The 18677-nt window shown below is 39.4% G+C and overlaps 2 protein-coding genes across 7 annotated transcripts in view; one reads left to right on the forward strand and one right to left on the reverse strand.

The window, feature by feature from the left end:
- Positions 1–836, forward strand: part of nbeab (neurobeachin b) — a 167459-nt gene extending 166623 nt beyond the window's left edge. For all 3 annotated transcript variants that reach the window (XM_035622279.2, XM_035622278.2, XM_035622280.2), the window contains one exon: positions 1–836. In XM_035622279.2, coding sequence (XP_035478172.2) covers positions 1–91 — 91 coding nt within the window. In that variant the 3' untranslated portion in view covers positions 92–836.
- Positions 63–18677, reverse strand: part of LOC118298993 (serine/threonine-protein kinase DCLK1-like) — a 19597-nt gene continuing 982 nt past the window's right edge. For 2 of the 4 annotated variants that reach the window (XM_047335585.1, XM_035622284.2), the window contains exons 2-16: positions 17949–18331; positions 17390–17736; positions 10533–10632; positions 9656–9772; positions 8989–9083; positions 8104–8191; positions 7843–8012; positions 7391–7510; positions 7135–7281; positions 6424–6557; positions 6189–6266; positions 5904–6000; positions 5703–5783; positions 5496–5609; positions 1940–3962 (exon numbers count right to left, since the gene is read on the reverse strand). In XM_047335585.1, the coding sequence (XP_047191541.1) occupies positions 3762–3962; positions 5496–5609; positions 5703–5783; positions 5904–6000; positions 6189–6266; positions 6424–6557; positions 7135–7281; positions 7391–7510; positions 7843–8012; positions 8104–8191; positions 8989–9083; positions 9656–9772; positions 10533–10632; positions 17390–17736; positions 17949–18309 (2250 nt within the window). In that variant the 5' untranslated portion in view covers positions 18310–18331 and the 3' untranslated portion in view covers positions 1940–3761. Of the gene's footprint in view, positions 313–1939; positions 3963–4596; positions 4671–5495; positions 5610–5702; positions 5784–5903; positions 6001–6188; positions 6267–6423; positions 6558–7134; positions 7282–7390; positions 7511–7842; positions 8013–8103; positions 8192–8988; positions 9084–9655; positions 9773–10532; positions 10633–17389; positions 17737–17948; positions 18332–18677 lie in introns of those variants that run through there. The other 2 variants (XM_047335587.1, XM_047335586.1) reach the window with 2 other exon arrangements.

Raw genomic sequence — 18677 nt, forward strand, 5'->3', positions numbered from 1 at the left:
GACTTTGGTCACGGGCATGGCCTCTGGCAGTATCGTGGCATTTAATATCGATTTCAACCGGTGGCACTATGAGCATCACAACAGGTACTGAGGGGACAAGTGTGCCGGCCGGGGCGAGAGGAACATCTGCCAACCAGTGACCAGACAGCATCCGCGTGGTGACGCTAATATTCTGGCTTATTGTTCAGGTGAACTTGTTGCCATTTATCTGTTTCGTAACAATATAAACAGATTTTCTGTTGGTTTTTCATGTCTTACCTGAGCATCAGCTGAAGCATTTAACCAACTTAGGTGCCAAACACGTCTGCTGTTCTGCGCAAAGAGAGACTGAGATCAACAAAAGTAAAAAAAAAATATAATAATACACAGTTAAGTTAAAAGCAGACTCAATTTCAAACTGTGAAAATGCAAAAAAACTGAATCTTTGTATGACAGAAACATATCTCACTTGGAACACTTTTTCAAAGAAAAAAAAAGAAACTGTAAATATGGACAGTGTAAAGTGTTTCTTCCCTGTCAAGGTGGAGATAAAGATCTAAATGCAGTTTGTCTAGACTCCATGTTCTAAACATTTCAGTCATGTGAACCATGTATAACTGTTTAAAATGGCGTCATTGTACTTCAGATATTAGTTGGTTAGTGATACATGTATATGGCTATTGTTTGCTCATTGTTATTAACAGTGGTCAAATGTGTGTACGTGAAACGACAGTGTTCATTGTTAGTTTGTTGTTTGAATGTCTATATGGAAGAAAAGTCTAATTCAGTGTGAACCTAAGTCCATTGTGTAGTTTTTGATTATGATGTTAACAAAAACAATAAATTGTTATATTTGAGGATTATTTTGTTCAATATGGCAAAGTATTGAAAATGACTCACTAAGTCTTAAAACGTTTCAAGCAAGCCATCATTGTTTGTTGTTTTTTATGTCAGTTTCTTTAAAACAAACTTATGCAGAAGATTAAAAACTAGATTTGTTGGATAGTTTCTCACGACTGATAACGTGGTTGTGGTAAAGCTGTAAGTCATTTTGTAAAAAGGAAGTGTCATTTTTCAGACATTCTACAATCGTAGCATCTCACAGTTTTTCAGTTTGCAAAAGATGCTCATGGTAATTAATTTTAAATCTGTGGAAACATGAAGTCCTTACTGTAACTCCTTGTATTGGGAAGCAATACAATGTCTACGGAAGGTTTTCAGCTGTGTGACTATAAATGATCTAATGACGAATGTTCCAAAAGTGTCTACGACGATCTATTTTTGGTGATATTAAAGCGATTGTGTCTGTATTTAATTGCTGAAATGAGACGTCGGCCGCTGTTAGCTGACAATTTAAAATGAACAAAAATATGCAAATGATTTTGAGTTGCCATTATTATTTTCTAGTGGTGGTACGAGACACCACCTTTACCCAAACCTGAGATTGTGCATGCTACCACCTACTGAAGGCAGCAAACAAATGTAAATTGTGATTTACATTTGTTTGACAAAAACAATATCATTCTTAATATGTTGGCAATACGCTGTGCATTTAGATTTTTATGTAATAATTTAAGTTACGATATGATTTGTACTGCAAATTGTTTTTGCTTGTTTGAAGCTTATATCGAAATTGATTATTGAATTAAACTGCTATAATTTTTTGTTTTTAATACAACTGAATAAATACACAAGTCTCAGGAGTATTTCTTCTTGATATTTTTACTTGTGTGTAGTGAGTGTAAACTGCCTCAACGATTCATGCATGTATTAAATTAATTTCGTTATTAAAGAATGTAAAACTAAATAAGTAAAAATCACCTAATAAATAAATACAATATAAATACTATAAATGGGGGAGCTGTACTGAAGAGTGGCTCATTGTTTGATTATACTGCCATCTGCTGTATGGATCTGTTGCTGCAGCAGGCGGCTCCACTGACAAAGATTAGCTTCTGACTCAGATTAATAAATTTATTTCCAGGTTTAGTTTCTTTGCAGAGTACATAGTCGTAAGTTTTTGTTTTTTTAACCTAACATTTCTTTCCCTTATTAACTGAAAAGAAGGGTATTATTATTGTCTTGCCTCATTTAGGTTTAATAACATTCATACATTAATGGAATATGGAGGGATATAATACAGCATTCACATTCTCCATCTGTTAACATTGACATTCCTGTTTGTCTCTGAGAACCATATTATCAAACTGTGTTTTTCAGATGAAGAAAAACTGATTCCATCTTTGAAGCAAACACACTCCCAAAGACTCGCGATCACAACTCAGTTTCACTGTGCTTTTTGGTTCAACCCCTTCACATCAAAAACTTAAAAGCCCTTTAACAACGAAGTCAGTGGTGTGGTATTACATTTCTGTTAAAATACATATTCTTAAGTATAACTCAGCGGTGGAGTGACTATAGTATGCCTTAACTGAACTGCATTCACCAAGACAGCATGTGCAATGACAACAGAGGTGGTTTCACACCTGACAGACGTATATCGAATAGTAAAAGACCAGAACAACTTATTTAGGATGCATATTAGCAGACATGCAGGTAACAGTCTCTGATGAAAGGAGGAGGACATTCACATCTATGAATATTTGATGGACCAATGTATGAAGTGGTCAGAGGACGTACAGTACATAAAGTCCTGTGAGTCAGACTTAGTCATGTTTAATATAATTATTTAAAAAAATAAAAGTACTGGCTGAATGAAACAATATTAAAATCAATTTTTACTGGAAGCACTGCTGTTTCACCTGTTTCTCATCTCTATGTGAAAAAAAAATATAGTCAATGTTGCACAATTGACTAATGCCCCCCCTCTGATAATGAGCCAAGTTAGTTTGCCACCATTAAAACCAGCAACAGATCCATTCTCACTTATTCCAGCGTTGTGGAGGAGAACTTTGATGCTGTGAACCCCATTGCACTGACACACACTTGTGCCAAGGCAAAGTTTTATACATGCACTTATTACCAACAGAGATTCATCTGCAACACCACCTGCACTCTCACAGACGTGTAACTAGACTACTGCTTAAATAATTGTCCTCAAGCACACGGACGAGCTCCGACCGCCAACTCTCAAACATTAGAGCCCTGGATTCTCTGAGAGGCGAGCTCCTGAGTGGCAGAGCCATATTTCTCCTACACAAAAAAAAAAAATAAAATAAATAGCAGCATTTCTTTTCAGGTTCTTAAATTATCTTAAATCGTGTCTAAGGTTTATGCACCAGAACCTTAAATACCACAGCAAACTAATGTTTAGTGGATGTTAGACAAATGACTGTTAATTTTGTAATGAGGGGGTTATTATTAATCAAGTATCTGTGTTTAAGTCAAACATATCAAATTTAAGATTTAGAGGCTATGGTTTCAATTTGTGTTTAAACCTATAAAAGGGGCTTGATGAAGCTGGCGGTCCTTCCTGCAGTACACTACATACACCAGTAGAGGGCTCTACATTACTACAATGAACCAGGGCTTGCTGTGTAGAAATAAGGCTTAAACTGTTTGTTGGGTTTTTCAAAAGAAAATGTAAATATATGACAAATTGTCGCATGCTCTTAAAAGGTGTATCCTTCAAACCAGAGACCAGTGTATTTTGCAATTAAAATAAAAGTACTATGACAAGGAATAATAAAATGGTACAGATAAATATGGAGTCTGTGAACGTCCAAATCAGCAGACTGAACCCAATGTTTTTCCGGTTTGCACTCCACCCTCTCTCACTTCTCCGTGGAGGAGTGGACAGTGCTGTGGCCTTGGGAAGGCTGTTAGAACGGAGAGATGGGAGAACGGACTGTGTCAGCTGAACCAGGGGAGAAGTCTTCAGACTCAGAGGTGAAGTCAGCGGGGGAGAGGCTGCGGGTGGCGGTGTGGGAGGCACCAGTGCTATGTGGGAAGTGGGGAGAGGACTTCACATCCTGGTGGCGTCTTCGTCGGAAAACTTGCTTCTCCTTATCAAGTGGCGTGGTCTGAGAGAGGGTGACACAGCACTAACCGTTAGGTTTGCCACAAGACCACAGGAGAAGAGGATTGGCATCCACTCAACCACCATACAAGCACTTGGTTAAATTCAAATGAACCATTGTTTGCATGCAGTGGTAGCTAGAAACACCTCACAACTCCTTCCTCTCTTGCCAAAGTTTTACTTCGCCTTTTGACACCACAACCAAATGCAGCGCTCAACAAAACCAGGGAAATCAACGAGAGGCAATAAGATCTGCCAGTGTCAGAAGACTGACATCTGTGCCTGTGACAGCATTTCTTAAAAAGCAACAAAAATGTTTTCAGCTCGTGAAGCAAAATCCAGTTGCTCAGAGCCTCACACGAACCATCAAACACACGTAGCATCAGGATGCATAACTTTTCTATGCAGATTAAGTAAATAGCAAAGTCAAATGCACGACCAGGCGAGAGGAAACAGCCACAGCACTAGTGGGATGAAGATGATGAATCCGATGAGGTAAATTAGGGTGACATTAAAAGGGGGCGGCTCCACTGAGGGACAATGAGTGAAACCCTTTGGCGGGGGTTGGGGTTGGGAAATGGAGACTGCCAGCACTTTGCCATGGAAGCACAGCATTTTGACACTATGCTGTGTCATACCTTATCCAGTACAATCCTGGATGCTGGTAATGGTCCAAAGACCCTGACCGCTGGATGGAAAAGTCCTGGTCCAGCTGAGCAGAGAGAGATGAGTGCAACTCAAAGAGTCACTGACCTGATTCACATTAAGACACACAAATTTACACTTCTCTTCTAACTGCTGGCATGAGGTAAAAAAAAAAAAAATCAGGTCACTGTCAACTTATATTCTGCAATGTCAGAATTATTTGACAACTGAGTGCTGAGCTTACCTGCAAAGTAAGTCAAAATGCTTAACATGAGAAATGTAGAGGAACTCCACTGTTCCCCCAACCTCCACCCCAGCAATGGTGAGCAGTGTCTGATTCCCCAAAATGTATTATTTATCTTTCTACCAATTGTACCAAACCAGCTCAGCAATGAAACTACTCAAGAAATCACATCTACCAAAACCTAGTCATTGCTGCAGGCCTATATTTTATAAATAAAATCTATATAAGGTCTCCTTACAACAGCGCTGACAGTCCATCTAAAATTGGATGAGAGGCCAGAGCACAAACAGGAAGACAAGGCGGCAAGAAGCAGATGGATGAAATGATGTGAACACAGGAAAAAAAGCAGGGAAGATACCAGTTTCTAATTACAAAAAAAGGATTGGTAGTGGATTAATTTGCTGCTTTGCAAAGGCAGGCGATGCTGACTTCCACTTAAAACAAATTAATTGAAATGGGAAAACCAAAGCATAAACGATAGAACGCTTTAGTCGTGTTTCAAAATTCTATATTACAGATATTTTAAGTTTTGAGTGACGTCCAAAGTATCTTCGCTAACGCAGATTCCCCCGAAAAAAACATGTTTAATTTGCTGATGCAGAGCTGCATGCAGTGTCAGTGTGTGGAGGGAAGCAGGTCAGTGCTTACTGTAATGACTGACACTCCTGCTGCGGTGCTGTTGAGCTTTGGTCTGGTGTTGAAGTGCTTCTTGATCTTCCCAGCCACAGGCAGCTGATGCTCATTCTCTGACACACCATCATCCTGCACAACACAAAGGACATACCTTCAGCAGCTCTACCTGCTGTATCACACTGCGTTTTCCAGAAAGGACCGACTTCATTATGCTGAACTTACATTGACCCAGGGGTGATCGAGCATCTGTACAGCAGTGTATCTCTGATCCACCTCCACCTGCAGCATCCCAGTGATCAGAGCCTAAAGGAAGACATGTTAGCTGAGTCATGAGCACCAGGTGTCGTAACACGAGACACCAAAGCAACAGATCACTGACAGATTCTGATGTTTCACACAAGTAGAGCACTTCTACACACAAACCTTGGCAGTGTCGGATACATTGTCCCAGTATGCTGAAGGGAAATCCAGCTGGCCCCTCAGAATCTGTTCAAAGAGAGCCTCCTGATCTTTGCCACTGCTGTAGAAATTCCAAAAACATATATATTTATTCATGAAGCTCAAACTAATGGTTTACCATGGGTATTTTGATTGATGTGATTTATACAAATTAAAAAGACTGGTGTGGTTTAAACATCCTACTTGTCAAAGTAAGCCTGCTGATGCAGGAGCACACACACACACACACGCACACACACACACACATACCCACGGAACGGAGGAAATCCACACAGCAGGATGTAAGTGATGACACCAGCTGCCCAAATGTCAACCTTGAGGCCATATCTGTTATTGAGGGGGAAGATATCAGATGTCAGAGACGAAACAAATCTGCAAGGAGTAACAGTCCAAAACATGTTACAGTAGCAGTTTTTGATTGGGATTCTATCACAACAAAGGCTGTGATAATCATGTCTCAGATGATATAACTCTTCTGACTCACCCCGTCTCAGCGACGATTTCTGGTGCTACATAGGTGGGTGTGCCACACATAGTATAGAGAGGCCCGTTGACGACGGTAGCCAAACCGAAGTCGCCTAGTTTCAGTGATTTACTACCGTCATGGTGCTCGAAGACCTGTGTAACACACATCACAAGGAAGAGCAAGAAACAGCAGTCAAAAAGGTCACCAGAAAAATTAGCTATTAATGATGTGACAACAAATGAAATAAAACTGAGTGGGAAAAACAAACGGCATTCAAATCCATCTTTGGAGTAAAATCTGATTCTGACAAAGATACAAAAATAAAAATGCATTTGTGAGTTCACTTTGAGGCGAATATCTAAGTTTGTTCTCAGTTTCTCTTCTGCTGTCATTAAAGAGTGACCTGTGGTCATCAAATTTAGACTTATTTAGTCTTTTGTTGTAGTCTGGTTCAAAAACAAAATTATTAGTTAATAGATCAGAAACAATTTCAGATTCAGGGCAGACTTCACAGGTGGGATGTGTTAGAAATATGTGCGCAAAATGACCACGGTGACATAATGTTAAAGTAAATAGTTGTGAATAGTGATTTATTTTCATAATTTTGTTTATTTAGATGCAAACCTGTACAAATGAACTCTGGTGAATAGTCACAAGGGGCAACATGGACATGTGAGGAGTGATACTCCACTAACTGCGAGAACAGAAACTTTGTAGAGTCGTACTTACCAACAGGTTTTCCGGTTTTATGTCTCTGTGGACAATATTGAGACCATGCAGGTACTTGATGGCACTGGCCAGATTGAACAGCATACAGCTGGCATCTCTTTCTGTGTATTTGTTAGAGGAGGTGATTGCATCAAAGAGATCACCTCCCTGCAGAAAGAGAGACATGTCGGAGGTTAAGAGGACCAGTTGCAAGTTTTCAGCTTGAGTTCTCAGAACAAAACATATTATAAGAATCAAATCAACCAATGTGTAGTACCTTAACCAACTCCATTACAAGATAGAGCTCACTGTGGGTGTCCATCTCTTCAATCAAAAGTACGATATTGGGATGTTTCACACGCCGAAGGATCGACACTTCACTCTGGATCATGTGCTCCTGGGTAATTAGGGAAATGCAATTAATGAAAAATCTTGAAACACACAAAAGAAATTAGACACATAATTATCAGTGGAATTTGAAAGTCAGGAGCTTTTCAGTCATTTCAGAGAAAATATGACAGAAAACACATTTACAGGAACATTTTGAAATCATAGATGAAATCATTTTGATGCTTGTTCACACTAGTCACAGAGGCGATAGCACCATCTACTGATTAATGAAGAAAATAAAGAAACTGAATGACAGAGAACTCAATTAATATCGTATGAAGGGAAAATAACTTATGTTTTGAGCCAAACTTGGTTGTGTGATAACTGGAGTCGACTCACCTTTCCCCTGCATTTGTCTTTGCTGATGACCTTAAGAGCGTACTCTCTTCCAGTGGATTTCTCCACACACTCCCGGACCACAGCAAAGTTTCCGTCTCCTAAAGTTCTGCCCACTTTGTACCTCTCTGTCATGGAGGCAGGGACTGAAGAGAAGTCATCAATTGGCTCAGCTGTGGAGCAAAACAAAACAAAAAGATCTATAGGTCACAGTAAATACTAAAATCGTTTCCCAGTATATTCATGTGTCATGCAATGTCTTGCCTTCACTGCCAGGCCCATCTCCATCATCCATTGAGCTGCAAACCTTGGTAGAAGCTAAAGAGAGTGAAGAGCCACTGTGTTGAGATCCCTGGAAGGAGAGACAGCCATTGAGTGAGAATGATGTAACACAAATGTTAGAGAAGGCAAAGCTTGTGAAAATGTGATTACACAAACCCTATTTGTTCTACTCTGCAAGCCTTGAGCATGCAGTTTGAGACTAGATGGTTAAAGTGTGGTGAACACGGTGAAACATTACACTGAGCTTTTCACAAGCATAAAGACTGGCATGTGGTCGGGAAAGGGACAGAGAGAAAATAATATCCTCCACCACAGCCACAAGGCCAACCCCTGCTAGCCTGATGATTAATTGATGATGGTAGCACTGATCATTGGATTTGGCTCCATGGTTGACTGTGTGATGGAGTCTCAAATCTCTCTTGTCCTTCACAGATCTTTGATAATTGCAGCAAAAATGTACCGTTGATACTTCAAAAAATATGCACAAACACAGCTTGTATTTGTATTTGGCAGATTCCCAAATTGATATTTACATCTGTACATTTACACCTTTTTAAGTTCTCTCAGCAATAATAAAAAAAAAGAAATCACTAGCAGTATTTCCATTCACATTACTGTAACACAAGGCCAATAGTGTATAGCAGTTTCCCCTGTGGATCAATAAACTATTTCTGATTCTGATACTGGAGGCTCATATATTTTGTAAGGCAGTATTCTGATGGTTATAGTATTTATTTGCATCAATAATCTACATTTCTGTCTACAGAAATTCCATTACTATAATACTTTAATATATTATTCATTAACATATTCATATTTCATATAACATATCTTTAACATATTTATAGGAACATCAATTTCCCTTACCCGTCGTCTCCGGAGGCTGGCTGGACTAGTTGGAGAGGGGCTTGGAGACTTTCCAGATCGAGGTGTGGACAGCTGACTGCCTGCAGTACCGTTAGCTTTCAGTACAAAGGAAATGACAATCAGCATCATGATGATATACACCAGATTATAATGTACCCTTATACATCGTGTTTATTTACACAAAGAACTATACTGAAACTTTACAGAACAATAGCCTTTGAGTCTTTGGGTCAAGCATTCTTTGGGTCAAGCATCATACATTTGTACTTCATAAGTCTTTCTTTGTGAGGACACTCACAGACATAATGCATTCCCTCTAAGCCAAACCTCAACCTCAAGTAAATGCCTGACCAACCCCAACCCAAGTGTTAACCATCAAACAGACCTTCTGACATTTACAGCATGTCAGACAGTGAGAATCGACCAATAGTTCCCCACTTTCCAAAAATGTTCCAACTCCCAGGGTCTACAACTACAACTTAAACTGGTACACACACACACACACACACACACACACACACACACACACACACACACACACACACACACACACACACACACACACACACACACACACACACACACACACACACACACACACACACACACACACACACACACACACACACACACACACACACACACACACACACACACACACACACACCTGAACCGGTGGATGAAGGAGACTTGCTCCTGCGGGACAACCCTCCACTTCTTGGGGAAGAGCGACCCTGGATGGAGGGGAGTCGGCCATATGATGCAGACTTTGCCACCCTGCATTCTGTAAAGAAAGAAATGTAAAATACATAAGAATGTTTGCAACTGATGCAACTGAAGCAAAAATTTTCATAGATAATACTAGACTACATTATTATCCTCACCAAGGAGGCTATGTTTGAACCGGTCTGTGGATGTACAGAACCAATTTGCACTGTACTAGGTGGAAGAACTAGGGAAGAAACCATTACATTTTGGTGTGGATTCAGTTAGAGGGGCAGGCCCAAATTCAAAAATCCTCTCAGGAAATTCTATATAAATCTTGATGTAAAAAAGGTATGCACTCTAAGACCATTCTTGTTCTACCTTTAACATCTGCTTTGAGTGTATGACAGTTTAAAGCTCCATGTTAGTTTCACAATAAACACGCACGCACGCACACGCACAGAACTGTAAAACGAGGTCAGCTGGGACCTACAGTAATGCAAGCACAAATATTGCACTTAAGTTGTAACACCACTCCACTAAGGATGCCACCTTTTCACACAGATGTGGCCTTTGTAAATGAAAAAGTTGGTGAAATCTACTTGACTCATGAGGAGTATCAGTAGAATAAATAAAAGGTGTTTGAGAACATATGTCAGCACAATAATAATAGCATGAAAGATCCACACGTTTGGCATATTCAGTGTTTACAGGGGCCACACAGGAGGATGGTTTAGAAAACAGTCAATGTATGTGCAGGCACAGTATGCAACAACACAAACAACAAACCCTGGGAGTGTTTGTACCATGTACCATGGTATAAATGAAAGTACACTTACCACTTTCATCCAGGTTGAAATCATCTTGATAGCGGAACTTCTCGGGGCCACAAGCAAAGAATATATCGTCTTCCCCGAAAAAGTCCTGAAGGCAGGCAACCTGGTAAAGATTGAGATGAGACTGTCAGTTACCTTTTTAATGTTTTAAATGCAACGTTTTACAATTACAAAAGGTGATGGGGGGAAAAAATTATTATTGAAAAATTTCAAAGTGAATAACAAAAAATTTTAGTAAAACATTATCTTCTACCAAATATATATCGAGTCTTGAGTCGCCTTTTTTAATGAAAATAAAAAACAAATGAAAACGCTTGTAGCAGTCTGGATTTACAAAGTTGAATACATCCATCTATCTATATATCTATATATATAGATATCTATATATATATTGAACACCAAAGAGAACCCAATAAGGAAAAATTGAATAAGTAAACTTCAGAGGTCACATGCATCCAAACAAAGACCCCCAAAAAACATCACAATGACTTTTGAAGAAACTTTATCAATAAATGACTTAAATGTACTCCTACTATAATTTTTCCAATTTGTGAAATCTCAAATCTAAATTATACAAACATATATAGCTGTGCAGACCTAATTTATTGATTAAAAAGCATCATTCTCAGTGTAACAGAGAGAACTGAGGGTAAACCATGAAAGAAATACCCCTGGATTAAAAATATAGAGTTGCAGACACACTGAAATTACATATTCATAATTGCCAAAGTACAAAAGGAAATTAATTCTACAGCATATGAATAATGGAATTAACATCTCTTTCTACTGGTGTATCAGCCTGGCTGCAAATGAAAGTGTCTCTGGGGTAACAACTAAGAAAAGACAAGCTCCTATTAAACCTGGATTATATTCAGTACCGTCACAGTGACAATGTGTCTGCAGGTCATTAAAATGTTTTTTTATCCCTAGTGAGGGATTACGTTAATTGCCCTCTACTTTCCAGGATCATTCCATAAGAAATCTGTTAAAACGTGTCATCACACATTGATGACACATGAGCATGTTGTTTCAGAGAAGGAAGCATTTCCACAATTACTAGATCCTCAAGCCCAAATCTGATGTGTGATGATATTAGAGTACTAAAAGTATCAGTAGTAACGGTTTCATATTACAAGGTTAAAAGTTATGAAAGGGGGGATTTGATGGTCCCCACATATGACTTTCTCAATAAGAGAGAAAAGTAAATGATTATTTTCACTTTTCTACAAAGAGAAACTGGATGACTGAGTTGATTCTTCTGCTGCTCATTAATGCAGAAGCCCATCTCAGTGGATGTCATAAATAAATGAAGATGCTGATGGAGTCCTGACCTTCCTCTCAAAAGCTTTATTGATATGCCTGACTACTGCAGTGTGCCAGAGAATGCCGAGCTCGTGTTTTCATTTCCTCTACAGAGGCTTCAACTCAGCTAAACCTCGGTCTTCCAAAATGTGATTCCATACTGATACTGGCTATTAAGTGGACATTTGTTTCATCTTGGATAGGCTATTAAGCTAGATGTGACTGATTATGAATTATATTGTAGGTCATGTTTAAACAATAGCCATTTTGAAGTGCTCAATGTTGCTATTAAGTAAAACACCCAACACCTCATGGTTTTATTTTCACAGTATATTCAAGGTTAATATAGTTCAGAAAACTGAGAAAAAGACAAGGCCATTAGCAAACAGTTTGAATATAAATTATGAATTGTCTCATTAAGAATCATGCAGAGTTCAGCATGAGTTTAATAAGATGACTTAAGTGTTGAGATGTAGAGCAAAGGCCAGACGAGAAAACCAACACAGTCAATCAACCACACTAATGGTACTATATATGTGCAAATACTCTGGTCTCTGTTGTACAAATCTCATTACTTTGGAAGAAATATATCCTTTAAAGCTGTAATAGAATACATTCTATATGTTTGCAATATTGTTCACATAAAATATTGAAATGCTGGATTCAGACTGCAGCAGAAACACTTCTAAACAGTTGAATGTGATTCAGCTGTGAAATGTTAAAATAAACATTAAGCATAGAGGGGGGTTCAACATGGTCGACCCCTGCCCCCAATCCCTCCTACGAAATGCGTGTGAGATCCCAAAGGGAGGAGACCTGCACAACCGTTGCCAAGGAGACCAGACATAAGCAGAGCTGAGTTTGAGACGATGAGAGGGACAGGGCTAGTTTAAGATCCACTCTCAGATCCTATCTGGAGCAATGAGCAGTACAAGCTGCAGACATTGGAACAATGTCACCATCGGTCAAGGCAAGATGGAATAACAGAGCAACTTGTCACTATGACATTGTGGGTTCAAATACGAAAGAAGTGACATTATTTCACAATGGAACCATGAAAACAGACTGACGGGGAGCTGGTTACTACTAAAAATGGATCTAATAGATGGTGCACATCATTTTAACAACAACAGTGTCCAGGTACAGAGAGCCGAAAATACTGGTGGCTTCATATAAGATCTTAAGTCAAATGTGGGTCGGTGATTTAATTATACTTTCAATATTTGCTCCACTAGTAAATAGGAAACTTAAAACCTATGGGGAAACAGCATTACTCGGGAAAATTACGTGTGATGCTTATATTTGATTACTTATGACTGCTGGCTCAGTGACAGAGCAGTTCCATCAGGCCTACCATCCCCCTAAACCCCCCTGACCACCCCTCACCCACCCACCTCCTCCTTATGGTCCTGGAGCATCCTGTGCAAATATTGATTGTCAGGTTTTCAATCTGTGATTTCTGCAAGCATGAGCATTGCTCCTGAAATTCAGTCCAAAGAAGACAACAGGAGGCGTGCATGCTACAGAAAGCTAATCAATCTCCGCCATGGTAAAGACAACAGATCACAGAAAAGACACAAACTGAGGTGGAGCAGGTGGAGCTCTCCAGGGTGCTGCATCTCTCCTTAAGTGGAAGACTCAACATAGCAGCCAGTCACTCAACATGCCAGGAGGAAACATGACTCATCTCCACATGACAATTTCAACTGGCTCTTGTTCCATTTTACATGGGTTGCCCTTGACATCAATCTTTACTTTTTTTTTTTTTTTTTTTTTAAACATAGTAATAATTGATTTTAGGGGATCACGGGTGAATTAGTTGCTGTAATTTATTTTATGTGTGCATACTCAGGAAAAGTCCAGTGGGAAGAAGAGAGGATATAAAAGACTGATATTATAAAGATCTGTGACATTAATTGCAGTTGTAAAGACGAATGAGTAACAGACGACTTAATAAGTGCGAGCCAGCACCATTCATAAGAACATGTCCACAACCCAAGCACACATTAAAATGTGTCATTACGCAAGCCCACACATTTCAAATAATATTAGTATTGAGTTACTGTATTTATCCGTTTTAACTTTCACACCCAGAAAAAAAACACCAATTCAAGTACTTTTTCAAAAAGGATCAACAATGTCATGAAAGAAGACTGTTCAACAAGTAATGCTGTGAGTCAACATTACAGTATCATAAACTAAATGCAGACCACATATAGTGTATCGTATTAACATTTTTCTCAGCTAGTCCTTTGTCATGCAGCAAAGATTCTGCAGTATGTTAGTTCAAGTATAAAACCAACTTTAGCTCAATCATTTTTTTTGTAGGCACTGAATAAGTCACTGCTCTGTGTTCAATAGCCAAGTCACAGCAGTTGGTGAGAGGAGAGCCAGACAGCCTCCCGTTTTCTCCTTTAGTTAAAGTGAGAAGGTTTAAAAATGGCAGAGTGAGAGGATGATTTTCTAACACCAAAAATGACAATCATTTTAGTAACAGTACATTTTAAATCAAACAGCAGTTGAAAAATAAGAATATTCCACTGTTACAGTCTTACTAAAAGACCATCAATTTTCTTTCAACATCTTTGTTAGATATAAACAAAATGTCACCAAATTGCAGGAAAAGATAATTTGATCTTAATTTAAAATCAGTTTGTGAAACAATAGATATGAGAAGGGACAGAGCATTGACAGACATGAGATCAGTAATATGAGCAGAGACCAACAGAGATTCATTGTAAGCACATGCAGGACAAACCAAGAAATGGCACAGTCAAGGTCAACATTGAATAAGTGACTTGGAAAACATTCATTAGGTTCTGCTCTCTCTGGCACATACAGCACCATAAATCTCAACCACCCCCACTCTGGATCTCATTTCAAAAGCACAAATGGGCTGTTTATCACATTTACTGATACATCTCCTGTTTTCCTGCATTGATGTCAAGCCAGGATCCGTCCTCAGGAGGCTGTTGACATCTATTTCAACGAGAACCGTTGACTCCGCTGATACAGAGATGTTAGTGGTGTGCATAATACAATTACAGTACAGAGCCACATCCATTACAGTGGGGATTTAAATGCCATGGGCTCCTAAGACATACTCAATCATGCAAATAGTCGCTGCTACATCCCATACATAGAAGCCAGGATAACACCAGGCCTTGGCATGTTTTCAAAGGGCCTCGACCGCCAGGTGTCTCATTGCTTTCCCTCTACCTTATGGCTGTGCCACTTTCAGGGTGGGTAATGTTAATTGCTCATCTGACCTTCATAAAGCCCATGGTTACTAACTCGATTTTGTCCTTATGGCCAAGATGAACCTAACTCTCATGGCAGATCACTTTGACAGAGAGACTCAGCCCTGTGGTGGGTTCACAGACATCAAGCAGAACCACACGTTAAAGGGATTCACTAACAGAATCATGAGTCCAAAATGAATGTGAATCAACAAGCAATCCTAAAATCATTTGTCCATTACTATTGCAGAGGAAGAATCAAGGGGGATGTGACTGAATGAGAATAGCATCCATCTTAATATGTCAATGTTAAAACTACAGTAAATTATAGGCTAGTGAGGAAAGTTGGAAATTTTACTGACTGAACCTGTGTGCATGAAAAAACAAACTCGCTTCCAAATGCCCAGTCAGCCACATTAAAACCACTAAACTGTAGAAAACATTGAAAATTGTTTCACTAACACAGTATACAGGTTGCATATCGAGCTTTGATCTAATGCAATGTCATGTCTGTTTTATGCTTCCTAAAAGCTCATTTAGAGAATGACTGTTTTATGCTTCCTAAAAGCTCATTTAGAGAATGAGTGAAGGCAGATTTGTTTGTTAGTGAAAAAAACTGTTCCCTCTATAGTCATTCCCAAAATTGGTCACATCCTGTGATTATAGCTCGGCCATGTGCTCCATCTTGCTGCTCTCAATGAGGCGGACAGACCACGCTCTGAATCCCTCTCACACTACACCTACAGTACATTCCTGACATCACTCCTGCACTGCTCTGCCGCAGAGGCTGTTCCTTAGCAACGAGCTCGGGAAAACATGTCACCATAGAAACCATGAGAGAGAGAGAAAAAAACTCATTTTCTCATGAGGATACTAAAAATTTAGTGCAGGGGATAAGAGTTTATGAACAGGTTCAGACCTGAAGTTTAGATCTGATTATTTATGTAGATTATTTTTTTGTTAGTGCCAGGTGCCACTTAAGAATTACCATCCTCATCAGTCAAGGACAATGTGGTGTGAAATAAGCCACTTGCAACAGAATTATTATTTTCACCACAGTATAATGTAAATATTGAGGACTGTCGATTAGTTTATTTCAATGCATATTGGTCTGGTACAAACTCAGTAAGTGAATATCCATTTAACAGTGCTCCACTGTTGGTAGACATATGAGATGTAGTCCTAGAAACCCATTTCTTGAAATACATTTAGCCAGTACTCCCAGTTGACTTTAAACCTACTGGGCTGTCTCTCTCTCTCTCTTACTTGATAAGGAAGCAATTCTTAGAGAATGAAGAACTGAACAGACCACCTCCATTTCTTCTGAACTCCGAAAATTCAGTCACGGTGCTAGAAAAACTCATCCTGCTTTGACTGCAAACGTGAGCCAAGTCTCCTCATGTACAAGAGGCTGAGAGGTCATGTGCTTTGTGTGACCACACGCCTTTCGCATTTGTTGTTGGTTTTTCTTCTCATGTGTTTGTTTTCCTTCTTTAGTTTTAGTTGTTGGATTGACAGTGTTTTGTATGAAGTGCTATTTGAATAAATTTGAGTTGAGCTAAACTTCTTGTGTGAGACACGACCACAAAATGGGAAAATGGAACTTTTTGCCCAAAATAGTATATACCTGGCATCACAGCCAAATGCATCATAGCTAAGCACAATCATGCATTAGTCCAAATATTAAAATCACAAAATGGCCAAGTGCAATATCTTAAGGGAAATATGTCACAACATACCATTAAAAATAAAGCACTGTGATACTACAGATGTGCCCCAGCCAGCTCTCATATTCTCCAGACATAAAACATAAAAAAGCTATTGAAAACTACATACTTTTTCAAAAATGCAGATTAATTTTGGTTGTAAATGTGCGAATGTGCACATGTCGTGTGCATGTCTCTGCCTCCTCTCTGAGTACACGGACCACTGAGACGGACGCACAGAGGATGGACTGATGTCAATGTGACTTCACAATATTAAGTAAATAATATTCCATGATTAAAATGGTAAACTAAATGGTTATCTAATATCATAGATGTTTTATGTATAAACACCTTATGTTGTAGCTATACAACTTAGTATGGGGTGTGTTCTCTTGTATTATGCACAATTATAAATCCTTAGAATACATCCTCTTACATTAGTTGGTTTTTGGTTTTAAACTTTGACTCCCAAATCCAATGGCTATTTTGAACAATCTCCAATTTGTAACCCAATTGGAAACATGTTTGTATTAATATTTGAAGTCTCAAAAATGAGTTTATGATGATATGCGCATCACAGAGTCAACCCTAGGAATGATAAATTAACACTTACCATCTTGCCGTCAACAGTAAATAGCCTTTTGACGGCTCCAGAGTCCAGTTTAATGGCGTCTGTGATGTCAGTCATGACTTGCTCAAACGAGTGTGCAGTCTTCTTGTTTAGCAGGACCCGAACAGCTTTGCGAGGCTTCACTCCACTGCGGACAATGGTTACCAGTTTAGGCCTGATGAAGTCTTTGCCCTCTCTATTTTCTTGGAATCCAGCCTTGGCACTACCCAGGGAGGAAGGGTCACGGACGGCCACAGCAGTCCTAGGACCAACTGACCAGTTGGGATTTACATTCTTTGTGTATTCAAGCTTCTTGTAGGGCTCTATGGAAGCACAAACGTAGCTTTCTCCTGCAGAAAATCAACACACATTCAGACATTTTCTATTTGCTGACAAACAAAAACTAAAACACAAATGAAAACGTGAAGCAGCAGTCAGAGGACACTGATTACTTCTGCCGTACAACACTGCTGAAGTAATGCATTTTGTTCTCACCAGCATCAGCTGTTCATTTTGGTAGAGTTTGTGACTCGTCTGATCTCACATAAACTAAACTGCTCACCTTCCACCAGCTGGTCCATGCTGGTGATCTTCGTCATCCCATCAATGGTATATATGGTCCGCACCCCTAGGGGCAGGTTGACATTATCTGACAGAGATCTTGTGAGGTCAGCCAGGAGTGCTTCTAGGGACCGAAATCTCTCCTGAGAAATGGCATAAACAATCCCATTGAAGTAGCGGTCCCCATTGCGGTAGAAACGGACCTTCTTGGCCTTCTTCTCTGAGCTCAGTGCTGCCAGTGTCTTGGTCCTGTACAGGCTGCAGTGAGCACTGTGAGTGGGACTGGGGAGCCCATTCCCTCTCGAGCCCCTCCGGGTGTACCGCAGAGCCTTGTCCCGCTCATCAAAGTGCTCCAGCTCCATGACTGTGCAGTGCTATTACAACCTAAATAACACAAAGAGAAGGCTCACAATGTGAATTAGCTCTTTAACTTGAACCTACGTAACACATTATTAACATACATAATACATTACACATCTTGTCATTTGCTTACACTCCTGATACAATGCTGCTAATGCTGCTGGTGCACACGTTAGGAGGTAACATGTCACACCCTTTTCATGCTGGTGTGTCTCAATTCAACCTTTATGGCAATGAAATTCACATGCATCTGCAGAGTGGATAACACAACATCGACAGTATAAACCTGTTTTAAGGAGCATGGCTAAAAGCATATCGCAATAGGTAAACAATAAATTAAAAAAACATTATATAGCAGAAAAACGGTATA

This window comes from Scophthalmus maximus, chromosome 11 (assembly GCF_022379125.1).
Source record: "Scophthalmus maximus strain ysfricsl-2021 chromosome 11, ASM2237912v1, whole genome shotgun sequence".
NCBI lineage: Eukaryota > Metazoa > Chordata > Actinopteri > Pleuronectiformes > Scophthalmidae > Scophthalmus > Scophthalmus maximus.